The sequence below is a fragment of the Aspergillus glaucus genome, assembly GCF_001890805.1.
Source record: "Aspergillus glaucus CBS 516.65 unplaced genomic scaffold ASPGLscaffold_1, whole genome shotgun sequence".
NCBI lineage: Eukaryota > Fungi > Ascomycota > Eurotiomycetes > Eurotiales > Aspergillaceae > Aspergillus > Aspergillus glaucus.
Window position 1 is genome coordinate 1,592,814 of NW_019170453.1, and position 17,106 is coordinate 1,609,919.

The 17,106-nt window shown below is 50.9% G+C and overlaps 5 protein-coding genes across 5 annotated transcripts; 2 read left to right on the plus strand and 3 right to left on the minus strand.

Moving 5' to 3' along the window:
- Positions 1 to 76: 76 nt before the first annotated feature.
- ASPGLDRAFT_41615 (nuclear import receptor PSE1) lies at positions 77 to 4,396 on the minus strand. Its single transcript, XM_022545451.1, has 6 exons — positions 3,882 to 4,396; positions 3,472 to 3,694; positions 3,220 to 3,398; positions 2,726 to 3,157; positions 607 to 2,669; positions 77 to 556 (listed from the first exon to the last, which is right to left on the minus strand). The coding sequence occupies exons 1-6, from the start codon at positions 4,062 to 4,064 to the stop codon at positions 349 to 351; spliced, it is 3,288 nt and encodes a 1,095-aa protein (XP_022406263.1). The 5' UTR covers positions 4,065 to 4,396; the 3' UTR covers positions 77 to 348.
- A 504-nt stretch (positions 4,397 to 4,900) lies between these two features.
- ASPGLDRAFT_162124 (CBS and PB1 domain protein) lies at positions 4,901 to 7,852 on the minus strand. The gene is made up of 4 exons (XM_022542506.1): positions 7,335 to 7,852; positions 6,343 to 7,216; positions 6,191 to 6,285; positions 4,901 to 6,137 (listed from the first exon to the last, which is right to left on the minus strand). Exons 1-4 carry the CDS (start codon positions 7,548 to 7,550, stop codon positions 5,292 to 5,294), a joined length of 2,031 nt encoding a protein of 676 aa, XP_022406264.1. The 5' UTR covers positions 7,551 to 7,852; the 3' UTR covers positions 4,901 to 5,291.
- Positions 7,853 to 8,197: 345 nt separating this feature from the next.
- ASPGLDRAFT_54216 (40S ribosomal protein eS26) lies at positions 8,198 to 9,483 on the plus strand. Its single transcript, XM_022548068.1, has 4 exons — positions 8,198 to 8,263; positions 8,493 to 8,620; positions 8,838 to 8,940; positions 9,010 to 9,483. Exons 1-4 carry the CDS (start codon positions 8,241 to 8,243, stop codon positions 9,113 to 9,115), a joined length of 360 nt encoding a protein of 119 aa, XP_022406265.1. The 5' UTR covers positions 8,198 to 8,240; the 3' UTR covers positions 9,116 to 9,483.
- A 3,387-nt stretch (positions 9,484 to 12,870) lies between these two features.
- On the minus strand, positions 12,871 to 15,532 carry ASPGLDRAFT_31283 (uncharacterized protein; the record flags this gene model as incomplete). Its single annotated transcript, XM_022544037.1, has 2 exons — positions 12,871 to 15,290; positions 15,343 to 15,532. The coding sequence occupies 2 exons, from the start codon at positions 15,530 to 15,532 to the stop codon at positions 12,871 to 12,873; spliced, it is 2,610 nt and encodes an 869-aa protein (XP_022406266.1).
- A 635-nt stretch (positions 15,533 to 16,167) lies between these two features.
- On the plus strand, positions 16,168 to 17,088 carry ASPGLDRAFT_114783 (uncharacterized protein; the record flags this gene model as incomplete). The annotated part of the gene is made up of 2 exons (XM_022539637.1): positions 16,168 to 16,569; positions 16,657 to 17,088. 2 exons carry the CDS (start codon positions 16,168 to 16,170, stop codon positions 17,086 to 17,088), a joined length of 834 nt encoding a protein of 277 aa, XP_022406267.1.
- Positions 17,089 to 17,106: the final 18 nt, after the last annotated feature.

Below are 17,106 nucleotides of genomic sequence, written 5' to 3' on the forward strand. Positions count from 1 at the left end.
CCTAGTTTTATATATTTGCATCGCTCAGTCAGCAATACGCAGTAGTTAGTTAACTAGTTAAATTCTATTATGGTATGACCTTACACTATCCGGCACAATTACATATCTATTCAGACAACACAATTAAACAGATCGAATCATCATACCTATTCTAGACGACTGATCGGGTGTATTTCAGGGCAAACGCTGATCTGATATCAAACAAAAAGAAAAGAAATGTATGCATCAAACACCACACATCAAGATATCAAAGTTATCATACTGGACATATATCATACTTGTAAAAAAAGAAAAGTTGTGTGCAAAAACCGAAACCTATTTCCCATTACGTTCCCTCATCATTTCAATTCACTGGAAGTAGCTCCGGACTGTGGCCTGGTTATCCGGATTCACACCCGAAAGAATGTGATCTGCGTTCAGCCCCGTGGCGGCCACGAGTTTCTTTGCAGAGGCGGCCACGCGTGCGGCGGTCTGGCCTTGCAGCGTCTCGGCTTCCAGGGCCTGCACAATATACCCGAATACCTTGTCAGCAGCTGAGAGCACGACGGGGTTTTGCCTGTTTCGGTTAGTAACTGCGTTTATAACATGAAGGAGCAGGAAACTTACTGTTCGATCAATTGTGCAAGGAACGAGTAGGCATATGGTGCTGCCTCCTCGTCAAAAGTGATAGGCAGGGTGTTGATCCAGTTGGCCACAATCTCCTGAGGGTTCTGCACCTTGCTACCGTTGAAGTGCAAGATCTTGGCAATACTGGCCGAAGCGTTCTCCGTCGCAAACAAGTGCTCCTCCGTCCGAGACTGGTGAATCTGCGTCACCTGGAGGAGGCTGGGAATACTGGCTGCAACAAAGTCACCCCAAGCGGGGCCACCCTTCTGTGCGGCAACACCAACTCCGTAGGCGGCCGCTTGCCGGTTGGCGGCGTTCTCGTCCTGCAGACCTGCGGCCAAGGGTTGCATGATGTGGTCCTTGTAGTTCCAAGCTTCAGCACCGCAGAACTCCAGCACATCGTCCATGATGCACAGAGCCCATTGCCGCTGTGTCGGATCGGCGCTGGTGACGAATGCATCATAGAAGGGAAGCAGGCGCTGCCACGACGGCAGGAATGTGTTGCCTTGGTTCTTGAAGATGGTGTGGAACGCCTTGTTCATATCGCTGAGCAGGTTCTGGTCATCCTCCACTGCGTATTCATATTCGAGGTCCTCCTCACCCTCTTCCGCGTCGGCCTGGTCTTCCAAGCGAGCCTTCACACGCAGCTGGTAGTCTTCCAAAGTCGACTTGGCCGAGTCGATGAAGGCCTGCATGTGTTGTTGGGTCAAAGAGTTCTTGCCCACCACTTCGACCGATTCGTAGAAGCACTGGTACATCTCTGCCAAGGTGTCCACTGTGGGTTCCGCGCTCAGCACCTCAACAATCTTCTCGCCAACCTTGTTCCACATCTCTGCGAACCCAGGCGACTGGTCACCGTGGGCCTTCTTGTACGAGTTCAGCAGCTGAGGAATGAGCTTAGCCGACGACACCCGCACAGGGTCGTGGAAGAAGAAAGCAAGTCCCGGGACGGCAATCTTTTCCATAGTCTCCAGCACGTACGGCTCGAACGCGGCTTCCAGGATCTGAGCGTAGATGGTGATCAATTCAATAGCGGTGTTCTTGTCCTCCAAGGCGCTGGTCTTGATACCGATGACCTTGCCCTTGAGCGGCACCAACTCCCAGCCCTCGTCTTGTTCGACCTGGTCGATCTGGTCTTCATCGTCCAACAGCTGGATGTCAGCCTTGGCAGCCGCAACAGCCAAGAGCGGTGGCATAACGCCAGGGAGGTATGGGACAAAGTCAGGGCCCAGAACACGGCACATCCGACCCCAGCAGTGGAGCAGGTACTGCGACTGCGGGTCGTCCGCATCGACGATGTTTTGCTGGATGTGACCGAGCAGCTGCACCAAGTTCAGGGCATCCTGGCCCATCTTCTCCTTACCCACGGCCAGCGCAATGAGCGTGGCGCACTCCATGGCCTTAGCACGCAGCAACCGGTACTCCTTGGACTGCTCCTCCTTCAGGACATTGAACAGCAGCGGCATCAGGGTTTCGTAGTAGTGAGCGAACGCAGTCTCGGCGGAGTCGGCGATCGTGGCAATGGTCGACAGAGCTTGCTCCTGCACATACCGCTTCGGGCTACGCAAGAGCAGCAGGAGATGCTGAAGAAGATCGGCCAGGTATGGCTCAAGGACTTTCCGCTCTGCCTCCTCACAGAAGTTGACCAGAGCTGCGGCAGCGTGGGCCTGAACGCGAGGCTCTGGGCTGTTAAGAACGGGGATGATGTTGCTCAACACAATTGCGTGGTACTTCTCCTGCATCGTACCGGCGAAATCGGTACTCATCTGACCCAGAGCGTTACAGCCAGCATATCGGACACGGGGGTGAGGGTCTTGGAGGGCAGGGACAACGAGCGTCAACACCTGGTCGAGCTCGCCAACCATAAGATCGCGGCATCCTTCGGAGATGGCGGAAATGGCCATCAGAGCCGCGTGGCGGTCACGCCAAGCAGAGGAAGACATCATCCGGGGGATCCATGAGAAAGTGGCAGGGAGGATAACCTGACCACCGAGCTTGTTGGCTAAACGGTCCATGCACTGTTCACCGGCAACGTGGTTGAGGTCGCTCTCCTCGAGATCAAGCTATACAGCATCAGTTATTCGCATGTCCATATTCAAGTCAGAACGCAGAGGCTTACATCTTCGGAGGTGTTCCACTCCTCGGCGTCATCATCGTCGATTCCAATGTCAGTCATCAAGCTGAGACACTGCGTGACCATCTCCTGTGCGAATTCGGGATCCTTCTTGCATGTGTTGGGTGCGTAGTCGGCGAAGGTAGCCATCAATTCCAAGGCATTCTGGCGGGCTTGGTCGCTAAGCTCTTTGTCGGCAACAACACTAACGCTGAACTTGAGCAGGTTGTTAAACATGCCCTTAAACATCTTCGGGCAAATTTCCGCGAGCTCAATGAGAGCCACAAAGGACGAAGACAGCTCGTCGCTGTCCTGTGCCTCCTTCAGAGGGGGGAGAACATTGAGCAGGTCGGGCATGAGGGGAAAGAACTTGGGCTGGGACTTCTTGGAGATCGAACGGAAGAAAGCAGCGAAAGCTTCCATGGCTGCGATGCGCACCTGCACATAGTGTCAGCTCAACTGAGCCCCAGAGAGCATGAAGTCGCGAATGCCCGGCATACCGAAGGATTGTCATCCTTGAAACCTTTGCCGAAAACACCCAAGACGGCATCCTCATGCTGCTTCTCGATAACGCTGGGGGTGGTCGAGAAGATGCGGAAGGAGGTTTCGCGCAAGCCCGCATCGTCGGGGGATTGACTGGCGTGGAAGAGAACCCCAAGTAGTTCCGGCCATTGGTCTCCTATAAAACGCAAGAAAACCGTCAGAAAAATCTCACCCTCGCTTGCACTCGTTGCTTAAATCATATTGCCTACCGTTGTCGGTGTATTGTCTCGCGATTTCGGCCACGGCATCGCCAATCTTCTTCCGAACGTCAGTGACCGACTCGCCGGTCAAACAGGACACCAGCTTCTGACGGATGACCAATCGCTGTTCTCCGGTGAGGGTCGAAAAAAGTTCTTTGGCTTCGTTCGTGACGGGGTCTTTCCTTGTCTTGGTGGCTATTCTTCGGAAAAGCACTGCAGCGAATGTGCGTGTCTGTTGTTGAGAGGAAATAATCAATACAACCGAGATCCAGTGATTGTACACGGATTAAGAAAATAATAAACGGAGCAAGGGAGAGACAATTTTGGTCGTCCCGTAAGGAGCGAGTAATTCCCCCAATGGGACCAGTATCTCCCTCTCCTCCGACCCCGTGGAATTAAGCCAAGCCAGCATGACTTACTATTGTGTCCTCAGCAGCCTGAATCTGCTCCACCAAACCCATCAACAAGACATCGGGACGGTTCAGAGCCCAGTCATTATTCAGCTGTTCTTCGGCCTGGGAGCGGACGGCGTTATCGGCGGTGGTCAGGGCGCGCAGCAGCTGGCCCAGCGCGGAGTGGACCTCGGGAGGGAGTAGAGACATGATTGTTTGCTCGTTGTTTCGTAGGGTGATTGTTGCTTTAGAACCACACTGGTTTCCCGTTCAGGAACAAGAACTAGTTCGAGAAGATCGGAAGTCTCAAAAACGTTAGACCCAAGTGGGGAGAGGGGTGTCGTTTTTTTCTTTTTCTTTTTTGGTGGTGGGGGGTATGAAGAAGGGAGTTCTTCACGGAGTCGTCACGGGAAAATAGGTCAAATAAAAGCGGAAAAAAGAGCTTTCAAAACCAGGAACAGCTCAAATGCAAGAACAGCATCCCAGCCGGGCAAAGAGCACGAACTGGACACGGATAACGAGGAAGGCGTTGGAGATCGCGGTGGGAGGGAGAAAACAGAGGAACGTCTGAAAAATTCCCAGCCTCGAACAAAGCCCGCGCTAGGCCCAATCGGGTGATTCCAGGCACTCAGGCATAGATTCTACCATTGCCTCTGAGACTATATTCAGAACATCCTGCACTGTATACAGAATACTAACCATTGATTAGCTCTACGACGATTACAATTATCTGAATCATGGTGTCAGTGTAAGAACCGCATGTCTTTGTATCATCAAACAGCACTTAATGCTGTGCGGCAAGCATTTATACAACCCTGTCCTCCTCTCCATCTTCCTATTTTATATAGACTCGTTTGACTTTCCTACCTTTTTTGAGATGCCAGAGCGACGATATAGCCTTAATGAGAATGCTTGCTATGCGAATGACTCAACCATACGACAAGAGAAAACCGCGAATTCCATACATCAAAACCCTGGCTTGAAGCTGACTTTGCAGACACGGCAGCAACGATCATGCCGGGGACGCGGGAATGTTTTCTACCTGGGTTCATTGTCAAGAAATGGTTGAGAAGTAAACGCAAGCGATTACAAAACATAAAACAATAAATATTTACAGGATCTTCTAACTAACAATATATGCATTGAATGCAAGAAGCTCTAGCCACACTAAGCAACAGCGGTATCTGGAGAATTACAAAAATTGGTAGCCAAAATAGCAACAGAGGAGACATGGCAGAAGGGGATCAAAAGAGTGAACGGCGGGCAAAGGATATATCGCTCTGGACGGGAGGGATCTATGTGTGTAAAGATAAGAAGGCCTCCTAAAGGAGCCCTTTTCGCTGAAACGAACAGGAGGGGAAACGGTAGAGAACGGAGTGGGGGGAATGAGGGGAGAGGTAAGAACCAATTACAGAATACGGAGCATGAGGTCTACCATTACCGTCCGCTGGGCCGGCTGAGGATAAACACACCGGCGATAACGGCAGCAAGGGTGACAATGGCACCGGGGAGCAATAACTCATTCGGCACACCGGCAATGAACTGCTCCTCCGGAGGGTGAGGGTGCGAGTGGAACGAGTGGGCGCGGGTCTGGCTCACAACAGGAGGCTCTTCGGGCAACGCGGCCTCCACGACACTCTTCTCTTCAACAGGAGTAGCGGTCTTGATAGGTGCGGGTTGAGGTTCGACTGTGCCAGAGACAGGAGGCTGTGTAGGATCGTGGACGAACAGGTCGACCTTATCCCGGTGGGACTGGTGAGCGAGGGCCACGGCATCCGTCAGATCCTGATCTGTGGTGATCGAAACGGTGTCACCCTCGTTATCCAAGTAACTCAGGGCATATCCGGTGTTGCTGAGCCTGCCATCTTCGCAGTCGGCCGCACCGCCAACTGCCTCAACTTCAGGACCCAACTTGGCAGTCACCTGAGTCACCATGTCGGCAAGACCAGCGGAGGGAAGGACGTTCACACGGTGCACCCGGCCGCTTGGTGCCTTGAACTTGAAGGGGAACGCATGCTCTTCTTCGTGATGGTGAGCCTCAATGATCTCAGAGTGGTCATCTCCCTGATGCGATGCGGATTCGTTAGGCATCACACTATCGCGATGGTCGAAACTGTGCTTGTGAGAGTCGGGACTGAGCACGGAACGATGCGCCGTGTGGGGATGGTGACTGCCGGAGACAACCTGACTGCCAGAGACCACCGAGTCGGATTCGTTGTCCATCGACAACCAGAACTTATTCCAAGCCGGGCCCTCATCATCCTGAGTGCCCATCGAATTGATCTGATAGCGAATGGTCAGCTTATAGAATACTAGATTACCCAAGTGGTACTAACTTGTTCCAGTGTGGCATATGTGAGTTTGAGGACATCCACCATTCCAACAATCTCACCAGATTCGTTCATCACGGGCAAGTTCAGATAGTGACCATCTAGTTTTTCATTAGTGACAAGTCCAATCGTTTTTGATCCTCCAGGTAATAACTCACCGTGCATCTTTCTGAGAGCCGCCTGGATACTCATATCGGACGGGGCAAAGTCGGGATGAGGGGTCATGACACGGACCACACTGCAAGTGGACGGGTCAAGTCCTGGAGCAATCACACGAAGGACGACATCCTTGCTGGTGAAGATACCGGTAATCGATCCCTGGTCCTGGACAAGCAAAGCGGTGGTGCGGTTCTCCTTCATCGCGGCGGCGGCATCCTTAACGGAAGTGCGGACAGAGACGGTGACCGGCGGCATACCGTCCAGGACAGTCTCCAAAGTCGGACCCGACATCTTCTGACGCAAAGCCTCCACATACTGGATGATCTGCTGGGGTTGGGAGGAGCCCAATTCACTCTGCACGCCCTCCAGTGCATCGTATAACTTCCGGGAAGAGCTGTAGGCACGTTCGAGTTTCTCCATCGCATCGTAAAAGCACTTGGTGATATCGAGGACACCGGAGATATCCTGGTTCTCGTCCATAACCGGGAGATGTCGGAAACCCTTCCGGACCATCAGATCGAGCGCATCCGTCGCACTGGTATCGGTTCTCGCACACAGGGGGTTCTTCGTCATAATCTCGGAAACCGCGACCTCTCGGGCCTTGGAGCCAATTCCAACCACACGGAAAGCCAAATCCTTAGCCGTGAAGATACCGGCAATTCGATCGTCATCGTCGGTAACCAGTACGCAGTCCTCCCTCTTGGCGGCCATCAACTGAGCAGCTTCGGAAATCGTGGTGCTGGGCTTGATCTGAAGAGCCTGACTGGGTTTCAAGGCCAGCACCGTGCCGGGAGGGGCCTTGCGAGACCGTTGTGCCCTTCCCGTGGTATGCCTCTTCTTGTTCAAGTCGGCCTCCAGCCTGCGTCGAATCGCCTAATCATATGAGAGATAATCATGATTAGCATATGCAAGACAAAATAGAAAATTTAGAATAAAGACACTTCGGTCCCTCTTGTTTATAGCAACATCCCGAGGACTGTTCACAGCATACCTCATCGCGCTTCGACTGATTCTGTCTTTGCCTACTGCTAGCGGCACTCATGCTGGTACTGCCAATATCGCTAGAAGCTGCGGGTGTTGCGGTAGAGTGAGGGCGCGGGATCTGAGAAGCTGAGATGACAGATGCGTTGTCGAAGTCCGGCACTCTGCTTCGGCCGCTTGATCGGTGATTCTGGTTTCGAAAAGTACTGCTGCCAGTGGTCGACATATTATTTTTCTAACCGACAGACCGCTTTCTGCACAAGAAGGAGGTTCGAGCCCAACGAGAGGTGCGAGGGATGATACGTGGAGAAACAGGGAAAACAGGCCAAACACTCCGGTGGGGAGGGGTATGATAGGTGGCAGCAGACGCTAAGAAAAACGGTATGTTCGTCTGTAAAGATATGTATGAGTGATAATACCGAATGCGTTGATCGGATCAACCCAGACAGTCTTCAATACTCGAAATAATAGTATAGATAATAGAATGAGAGAGTAGTAGAAAGGCACAGGAGGGAAACACCCAGTTGTGCGAGGGAAAGCAAGGTGATCCGAACAGGGGGAGAGGCACCAAAAAACAATAATACAAGTACGCAGCGTTACCCGTTGGTCGGGTTGGATTCCTGACGGTACGGTAACTGTGGTACGGGCGGCCGCTAAGCCGTTTCGGGCTCACGGATTCGCTGGTTCGTGCTGTCAGGTGATAATGCTGCCTGAGAAATTATTCGCCTTATCAATCAGGCATAAATGATGGCATTTGTTCCTCAGGCAGGTATCCCGTGACCCAGCTCGCTTAAGGGCATAGGGCTTCGCACAAACCGGGGACACAACCACATCGCGAGCCTCCGTTTCATAGAGGTGTGTGCCTTTCGACAACCCACCCCCGACAGCCAACCTTTGTCCAGATAAATCCGACAAGATGGTCAAGAAGCGTGCGAGCAAGTAAGAACGATTCCTTTTCCTTTTTTTTCCTTTTCCAGTTCAACACGCTGCCATTTCAACAACGTTATACGGTCCTCCGCCGAAGAAAAAAAAAGAATGACGGTCTACGGGTTACATATCGACTATCTCCCACCGTGTTCATGATGGCAGCAAAAAGGCGTTTTCGATTTCGACATAGATATTTTTTTTTTGAATCAGGAAAACTGACTTGATTTGTTTCTCCCAACAGCGGTCGTAACAAGAACGGCCGCGGCCACGTCAAGCCCGTGCGCTGCTCCAACTGCGCCCGCTGCGTCCCCAAGGACAAGGCGATCAAGAGATTCACTATCCGCAACATGGTTGAGTCCGCTGCCATCCGTACGTTCGATCCTAAATCCCCCGAAGTTGAACCGGCAATGGAATGAATGCATGCAACGCGCTCTGGGAGAGGAGTTGGGTCTTTAGAATGGGAAGGAGTGGTGGATTATTGAAACGAGCTGCGCGATGATTGCTGAGCGGTGCATGCATTCATACATTGATGGTGGCAGAGTTTCGTCCATGACAGCCCGGCTGACCTGCGTTTTCACTTATGCAGGTGATATCTCTGACGCCTCCGTTTTCACCGACTACGCCGTCCCCAAGATGTACCTGAAGTTGCATTACTGTGTCTCCTGCGCTATCCACGGCAAGATCGTTCGGTACGACATCATCCCTTGAACTACATACTTCGCGAAGGTTATAGAAACAAGCGACTGACTGAATTACAGTGTCCGCTCTCGGGAAGGCCGCCGCAACCGTGCTCCCCCGCCGAGGATCAGGTACAACAAGGATGGCAAGAAGCTGAGCCCCCCTCAGGCCGCTAAGGCTATGTAAGGAAAGGACACGAAAAAAAGAAATAAATGGATTTAGGCTGTCAATTTCTATTTTGTGTTTCCTAAAATAAACTTCTCTTGCATGGTTCCAATGGACAAAAATCGGGGTTTCTGTGCTCTTGGGGGTTTTGCAACAGGCGTCGTCCGCGCGATGATTTAATGGTTTGCCGTGGGACAGGAGTCGACGACAATAATACTCAAAAGAGAATGAATTGAAAAAAATTATGATATCGGCTTGTCCATGGTCTTGGGATTGATTACGGGAAGAACCGAGACTGGAAGGGAAATGTTTCTCCCTAGATCTCTCCAACCCTAGGTACAGACTACCACAATTGAGGGCAACGAATTATGCCTCTACGTTTCTTTCTCAATCATTTCGCTTTTCGTAGCCTAAGACTTGTCAATTCTGTGGCTATCCTAGTGAGCCCTAATCGAATTTGATAGAGTACCTGAGATTCGTTAACACAGAACTTGCACTATAGGTGCTATGAGTCCCCAATCGCTTCGAAATCGATCATTGTCAACCTCCGCGTTTCTGAAGTCAAGCCAGACCCGGTAGCATGACGTGGTAGCATGTTACGAATTCGTGATTCGAGCTGCACGACGAAGTTGGACGCCAGCATGGAATCGAATGACACCCAATCCCCATTGGGTCTGAAATGTTATAGAAAGGAAGAATGACACAGCAATCGCCCGATGTGCTTTCGACACTCGGGAAGAAGGTGGGTCGATTTCGGGATGCCGTGAATGAGTGCATTACACCCTCTGGGTAGCTGGCAGGAAACAGAAAGAATATCGTCGTCGAGACCATGTAAACGTGCTGAGCGGTCTCCACTGTTTTGCTCAGGATCTCATTGAAGAAAAGCACGAAGCCATTGAAGCTCGTATGCAATTCTTTGGGTAAGGACATGTATCTCCCTTCCACTTCCGGTTTGACTTGCATTTTCGTGGACGTGATATATTCAAAGCTCGAAAATGATTTAGCCCTTTCAAGCTGCCGTCCGCGCACTTTTGCGGTGAGATCGAGCTCGCCTGTGATCTCCATTCTCATGAGTGTTTTATCTGAACTAGAATGCTCATACTCCACGTAGACATAATATCCGTGGGTTGCTCATCCATACTAAAAGTGGTGCCGTCCACTGCTTGTGTTATCTCGAAGTCGATCATCGTCATACCCCCTGTGCGAGGCTGTCGTCCAATTTTATTAGAACCTTGCCGCTTGATCCTAGTAGGTCGTGAATTCAATGGGGACTTATATTCTTCACTTGTCACACTGGGTGTATGAGAATGCGGAGGAAATTCGATGCTCATGTGCAGGCTAGACCATTATTTATTCTCGTTCGTAACTAGTCCCTCCATAACCTTGACATGCCCACAACATCAAACGGGGTGATAGGTCTCAATTCGACAGTAACAATGCCGGCTTAGCCTTGGCTCCTTCATATCTCCTCATTGAGGTTTGACCGCAGTATGGTTGTGGCGGTTCAATTGTTAAAGTCAGGCGGGTTTTGATAAAAATCTTCGGCCTGTCCCAAGAGCCAATGTCCGGAGCGCTTCATCCACGGATCCCCGCCAGTATATAGAAAGCATGCCCTCAAATCCCCAAAGACAAACAAAGTGCCATAAAAGGGGCAACTTGAATTGATAAGGCTGCGAGGATTCGTTGAACTCAGCGTCTAAGTTCTGAGCTATACCGAAGTATGTGAGAATGCCGACATTACACGGCCGACGTTTTGTTGGAATCATCATCGACTTCCCATTCTGTTTCCACAACATAATGTTTATATGCCTTCGAACAACTAGTTAGCTTGATTTCCGTAATTCCAGGATGTTAAGGTCTTGGAATTACGGGCTGTCGTCACCAACTGTCTTTGGCGAATCAAGGCGAAATCATTTGCTTCACAGCAGCGCACAGTATTGGTTTCCTTCGCGGTCTCTTTACCTCGATTATTGCTTGGATGTGCTTGCTCTAGGTTCCTGGGTCTCCGTCCGGGGAAGCTCAGAAGAGCAGGTTATTATGCCGTGGTAACATAGGGATACTGGCTCCCATTTCTCTATCACGATCTTGGGCCGGCTACTACTAGTGATCGAGACGTGATCACCACTAAACCACCCGGTTTTACCAGCCATCTAGTAAAAGCCGAAGAGCTTTTGAACCAGCTCTGTTTAGGCTAGCTATCTTTGGGGGTATTTTTCTCGGTTTTTCCATGGTATATCCAACTTCTAAGCTTGTGATAGAAGATTGCAAGAGCTCAAACAGCTTCTCTTCCACATCAGACTCAGAACTGAAGTTGCTGACTTCGTGGATTGTCTTCTCCCTGGCAAATCCATACAGATACGATTGACGCTTGGTCTCGTTGGTGAATCTGCATACTGAATCCTCATAGACGTCGAGTCAGCTTCGTGGAGTCAGCTTTATGCAAATAGTGAGAGAACTCACACATATCTCGCGACTAACTTGGCTGCGGGGTTTTATAATGGCAAACTGGCCAAAGTTGAGCAAAAGGAGGAGCTGTGTTTGCCCACGAGATGATCAGATTCTGATACTAATGCACTCAGTTCTGTCATTAACTTCTGGGTTGCAGATAGTGATGTGAAGTTGGAATATATGGGTACCATGTTGCGTATCTTGCTCAAGAGGTGAATTCGGCAGTCTTGAATGGTGTCCTGAATCTATTAAGGCATATGTATCGGTAACAATCGCGCGCAATGACTTCAATGCAAATAGCGCTTTTCTAATGCGCAGCTCTCATGAACAGCACGATCATTTTGCGAGCGTAGCCACAAGACGGCGCCTTATATAGCTATATAACCATCGTACCAGCACGAGCTGAGGCAATACACAACCCGGGCCGGGACTTCGATTTCGATTTCGACTCCTATTTTGTAGCCAAAAACCAGGTTAGCTAAAATAAAAGAGGACCATACAGATATAGGAAATACCACAGACCGACAATGCAGATAGTAAATATCAGTTTGTTCATTCTTCCTTCAACCCTATGCCCGTCTTGTCCCCGATACTGGCTTACTCCTGGGCGAGATAAAAGACAGGCTGTGGCGGGTGGTAGCTCGATGGTGTGTGGATAGCCAGACACCATGCTTCCTGATCTTGCCAGTCTCCAAGCCCGTTTTGATTTTGCCTGGCCATTGTTTGTTCAAGTAGCTCAACTCCCTGGGTCACCACAGAGTCTCCTGCTCGCCATTATGTGGGGGAGCGAGCGCTCTCATGGCGGCGCTTCGCCTCAATAGAGGCTTTGTGGAGGAGAAAAATACAAGGTCAAAGATTTATATAGCTGGATATAGAAGGGTGACATTTCGTATATAGATAAAAGATTTGACCCTGCCAAGTTTGTCGTGGTGAGTTCTGACATAGGGATGTTGCTGGTTGCCAGGTACAATGAATAGCGGTGGATTTATTGTACTAGAAATGAGCCTGGACCCGGATTATAGACTTAAGAATAGTAGATGTTATATATGGGGCTCATATATACCATGGCGGCAGTCTGCCTCTCATAGAGCACAGGATGGGGGTGGAAAAGAGGAGAGGAGAGAAGAAAAGGTGAAAAATGCAAATATCAGTAGGAGGGATTGATTCACGTGAATAGCCCAGTACAATGCGCGTTTGCATGCCTCGCGCGTTTGCAACCGGCATTACTCATTTAGGAAGGCCTAGAGTGCAACATATCAACCTATAGAGATGTATACGGTACAATTCATCACCAACCTATATAGCCACAAAAAAATGCGAACAAGCTATCAAGGATATAAATACCCCTTCTCAAAATAATTCCCATACATATCCACCACCCCACTCCGACCTTTGGGCGCCGGATTCTTAACAATCTTCACCTCCCCCTTCCAATGCCCTTCGACATAATGCGCCATAGCCAAATGCGGAGCCGATACTGTACTCGGAGACAGCGAACGGGATTGAACGGCTGGTAACGACGGGGAGGGAGAAAGTAAGCTGGTACTCGATCTTGATCTTGTGTCTATGCTCGGGTTTGGGCTCATTCGAGACATGTTTTTTCGACTGAGACGGTCGCGTTGTAAGAGAGCCTCGTATTCGGCTTTTTTGGTGCGTCGGAAGGAGGCTAGTTCGGCAACGAGGTCGACCATTGGAACTTCGACTGGGCGTTGACTACGTCTGTCGTCTGCGTAGCTTGAACCTACGGTTGGGCTGCTGATGAGCGAATTAACTCGTGAGCGGCCACTGCGCTGTGAATTATTCCGGCTCGGTGGCAGCAAAGTATCCCGCCCTAAGCTCCCGGGGGACATAGAACCGTCATCCTCGGGCATCAATGTGACTTTCTCATTAAGAGCAGCCATAGGGAAGTACTTCCCCGGATCATTTTCAGGGATTCCGCACTCGGTTTCAAAGAAACTAAAATCATCCAGTGCGGCTGACCACATGTTCTCTAAGTCTTGGTCTCCCGTGCTGGAATTGAAAGCTCCGCTGCGATATCCAGCAGCCTTCCATGAGCGTTTCAACTCAGACAAGGGGGTGATTTCGAGGACCAAGCGGCGTAGTGCAAAGAGGGATCTGGACCGAGCTTGTTCAGCTCGAAGCCGTGCTTGACCAGGAGGCAGCGAATAATCCGACCCTGCCTGAAGCGATGCTAGCAATGCTTCATTAGAACAGGCGGTGATGAACCGACACAGAAATGAAAGTATAGGGGAATTGACCGGCACGTGCGAAGGCACATCGGTCAAGACCAGAGTCTCAAGATGGGGAACATGGGATGGGTGTAGATAGGGATGCTTGCTATCTTTGCGATCTTTTCGGGGAATAGAAAGGTTCTTAGGTCTCTTGCTGAGCAACTCTTGAATCTTTTGGCCATATGGCCCATCTACAGATGGGCGTGTGGTAGGACTGATGACCTCTGGGGCTTCGTCATCATTGTTTGTCGCCTGTGGAGGCTCGACTACCTCTGGTGCGAAAATTGATCCGCGCTTTAGCTCTGGCAATGGCTCATCTGCATATATCTGTAACCCTTGAACTCTCCCGGCAAGGGGAGGAGATTCTATGGGCCGCGAGACGGACGTATCCTCAAGCTCGGCGATAAAGTTTTCCTCTGAGGGCAGTTCATGAATCTCATGAGTGGCACTCAATTCTGCGGGCGCATGATTCGGTTCAAGCTCGATCTCTGGACCAGAACCTGCAAGCTCAGGGAGAAAAACATTTGGTGAAGTGAAGTCTTTGGACGGTGCTTCAGCTGTGACAACAGCATGGTGAGCCCGAATATATGTAAGGCTTTCTTGCGCAACAGACCCCAGAAGGGGTATCAACTTCTCAGAACCGGGGAGTTCCTCGAAGCTGGGTGAGAGATCCTGTGCCTGTCTATTCAAGGACTTGGCCGTATTGACCGTACCTACATCCAGAGAATGAAGCCGTCTTGAGGCTAGCAGACTTGCAGCACCTTCAACCGTGATCTGGTTGTCGGCGAGATAGAGATGTGTTATCCCCACATGCGGCAGACTCTCAATCCAAGAACGGCCTGTAAGAGGCTGTGTGAGAGTTTCTATAAACTGTTCATCCAGATCTGACCGTCTGAAGAGGTGAGCAGAGGGGTCCGACGAATACGGAGACGCATCATCTGCTTGTGGGCGAGGCAAGAAACATCCCTGCAACAGAGACCGCACTCCCATATCAGTGAGGAAGTTATTCCGCAAGTCTAGATACCGGACCCTAGTCCCAATGGCATTAGCCAGGAACTCAGCATGACTATCCCTCAGTCCGATTCCCCGTAACTTCAACACCTGGAGGTGCTCGAGCTGAGATAGACAAGACAAGACGCTGCTGTCTCGAGCAGGCGTGGTCCAGGATAAATCCAAATATATCAGTTCTTGAAAGTGCAACAGAGCCTCTGCAAGACCCTGAGAAGTGGTATTCGGTTCGTGCTCTGCTAGCAGCAGGCGCACATTATACGCATCGGCTGGTTGTGCATATTTCACCGAAGTCTTCAATGCTGTCATGGCATTATGGTCGAAAAACGGCAGTCTGGACACTATCAACGATTGGACACATGGCAAGTATTCGAGGATATCTCTCAACCATTCTGGTCTCGGGCCACCGTATATTTCCGATAGTGCAGGAGGGAGATGGAGCGTATGGGTCAACATTCGCACCTCGACGCGGGCGTATTTCAGGGTTCTTCGGAACCTAGTCAGAGCAACTGTTCATATCAGCGAATGTGAGCTAGATTTGGTGTGTTTAGATCCGCTTACCGTAGACCGCATCATTATCCGTCCCAAAGTGCGACGCCGGATTCCCCCAAAGAAAAGGCATAAAAAGCTTGTGCCATCTGCGACAGACTAGTGAAGCGGCGCAGAGATCGGCCGATGGGATATATTGAGCGATCACAGCCCAGGCATCTCGGGCCGTGGCAGTCTCGTAAGATGGAGGGACGACATCCATCTTATGCGGGGCAGTGTATAAGAGGCATTCGAGAGCAAACCAGTCCGGAGAAACTCATTTCAGAGCAAGAGAGATTTCTGTCGCTTACCAGCAGCGTAATATGTCGCATGTGCGGACTGCAATCTGACATGAAGCTTCGCGTCGACGATCGCTGTCGGGCGCAGAACCAGCCCCATTGTGTGTGCCCCGCCACGTATAGTATCAGCAGGGCGAAGAGACTGACGCTGTATTGATTAAAACAAATGCTGTAGCTCCGATCCTATGCGGATGGCTGTTAAGAGACGGGGTCAAGAGTAGAGAGGAGAGAACGCTGTCGACCAGGAACTCGAACCATTCGGCGGACTGAGTGGAACAAAGTACTCCGTATATCAGCACAACACTAGAGCAACTAATAGACACTGTGGTTAACGTCTTTCTCTGCAGAAACTCGGACAAAGACCTTCCCTTTTCAGCAAACGTGAAGCTTTTGAGTCAAGTGATCAACCTCAGCCGTGACGTCAGTCACCGCTCCTCCTGTTCGACCGTTCTTCACCCCTGAAAAAGCCGAACTTCCCCAGATCCACGATCCGCTGTTTGAAACACTGGCCATCTTAGCAGCTGTGCTATACATACTAGCTGCTCATACATGCATGAAAATGGACCCCTGGCAACGCAACCTCCGCATGATGCACCATCTCAACGAATTTCTCGATCTCGACTCGGCCAAATCCAACGTCGTCGATGAATTCGTTTCCCTCTTCAACGCCATCCGAGAAGGTCTCACGCACATCGACGACGATTTCCAGATCCCCGATTCGCAAATCAACATGCTCTTCCTGTCGAAATTGAAATCGCGACCGGAATGGGCTGATTGGGCGACGGCTTTGCTGCGCGATCCGCAGGTAAATGGTTCTGACTCGACGGCGCGGATCTCGTTTCAGGAATTGGCCCGCTGGGCTAGAGAGGAGGAGAAGGCGATTCGGGTGCGAGAGGAGGGGGAAGAAGAAGAAGAAGAGGAGGAGGAGGAGGACGATCATGACTCGGGGATTGAGCTACCGGTTCAACCACCGCCGTCAACGTTGCCGGCTGATCGTGAGAGCGCGATTGATCCGTTGGGTTGGGGTGGTGCTGCGCCGAGGATACAGAGCAGATCTCGGGCGCTTACGCAGGATGAGATCAACGCATTTGTCGTCCAGAAAATGGACCAGGAAGGGCTCTACAGAAGCGGGAGTACCAGAGGTCACCGCAAACGACCTAGTCAAGAGGAAATCAATCAATACGTGGTTGAGCAGATGCACAGAGAACAAGATCGGGGAACGCGAGCGCGAAGCTACAGCCAGCCAGAGCCAAGGATCGCAAATCGTCACCACCAAGAACAACACATGCGACGTCAGCAGTCGGCACGAGTCCCTCGTTGCAGGTTCTGCAGTGATCTCCATCCGTCGGATCGTTGTTGGCGTCGCTGGAGAGTTGCTGTCGAGGCACCCCAGGCTAACTTCTTTCCCAAGCGAGTGGAATACCGTACTGAGGTTCCTGGTCAACCGCCCATGTATCGCACTGGGTTTACTCTCTACTGAACGCATTTTCCTTCTTTG

Bases quoted from the DNA above. Each gene is read 5' to 3' on its own strand.
- ASPGLDRAFT_41615 (XM_022545451.1), bottom strand. From the start codon at position 4,064: ATGTCTCTACTCCCTCCCGAGGTCCACTCCGCGCTGGGCCAGCTGCTG. The intron at 3,158-3,219 runs GTATGCCGGGCA...CACTATGTGCAG, and splicing joins TCAAGGATGACAATCCTTCG to GTGCGCATCGCAGCCATGGA. The intron at 557-606 runs GTAAGTTTCCTG...TAACCGAAACAG, and splicing joins CTTGCACAATTGATCGAACA to GCAAAACCCCGTCGTGCTCT.
- ASPGLDRAFT_54216 (XM_022548068.1), top strand. From the start codon at position 8,241: ATGGTCAAGAAGCGTGCGAGCAA. The intron at 8,621-8,837 runs GTACGTTCGATC...TCACTTATGCAG, and splicing joins GGTTGAGTCCGCTGCCATCC to GTGATATCTCTGACGCCTCC. The intron at 8,941-9,009 runs GTACGACATCAT...ACTGAATTACAG, and splicing joins ATCCACGGCAAGATCGTTCG to TGTCCGCTCTCGGGAAGGCC.
- ASPGLDRAFT_162124 (XM_022542506.1), bottom strand. From the start codon at position 7,550: ATGTCGACCACTGGCAGCAGTACTTTTCGAAACCAGAATCACCGATCA. The intron at 7,217-7,334 runs GTATGCTGTGAA...TCATATGATTAG, and splicing joins ATCAGTCGAAGCGCGATGAG to GCGATTCGACGCAGGCTGGA. The intron at 6,286-6,342 runs GTGAGTTATTAC...ATGAAAAACTAG, and splicing joins GGCTCTCAGAAAGATGCACG to ATGGTCACTATCTGAACTTG.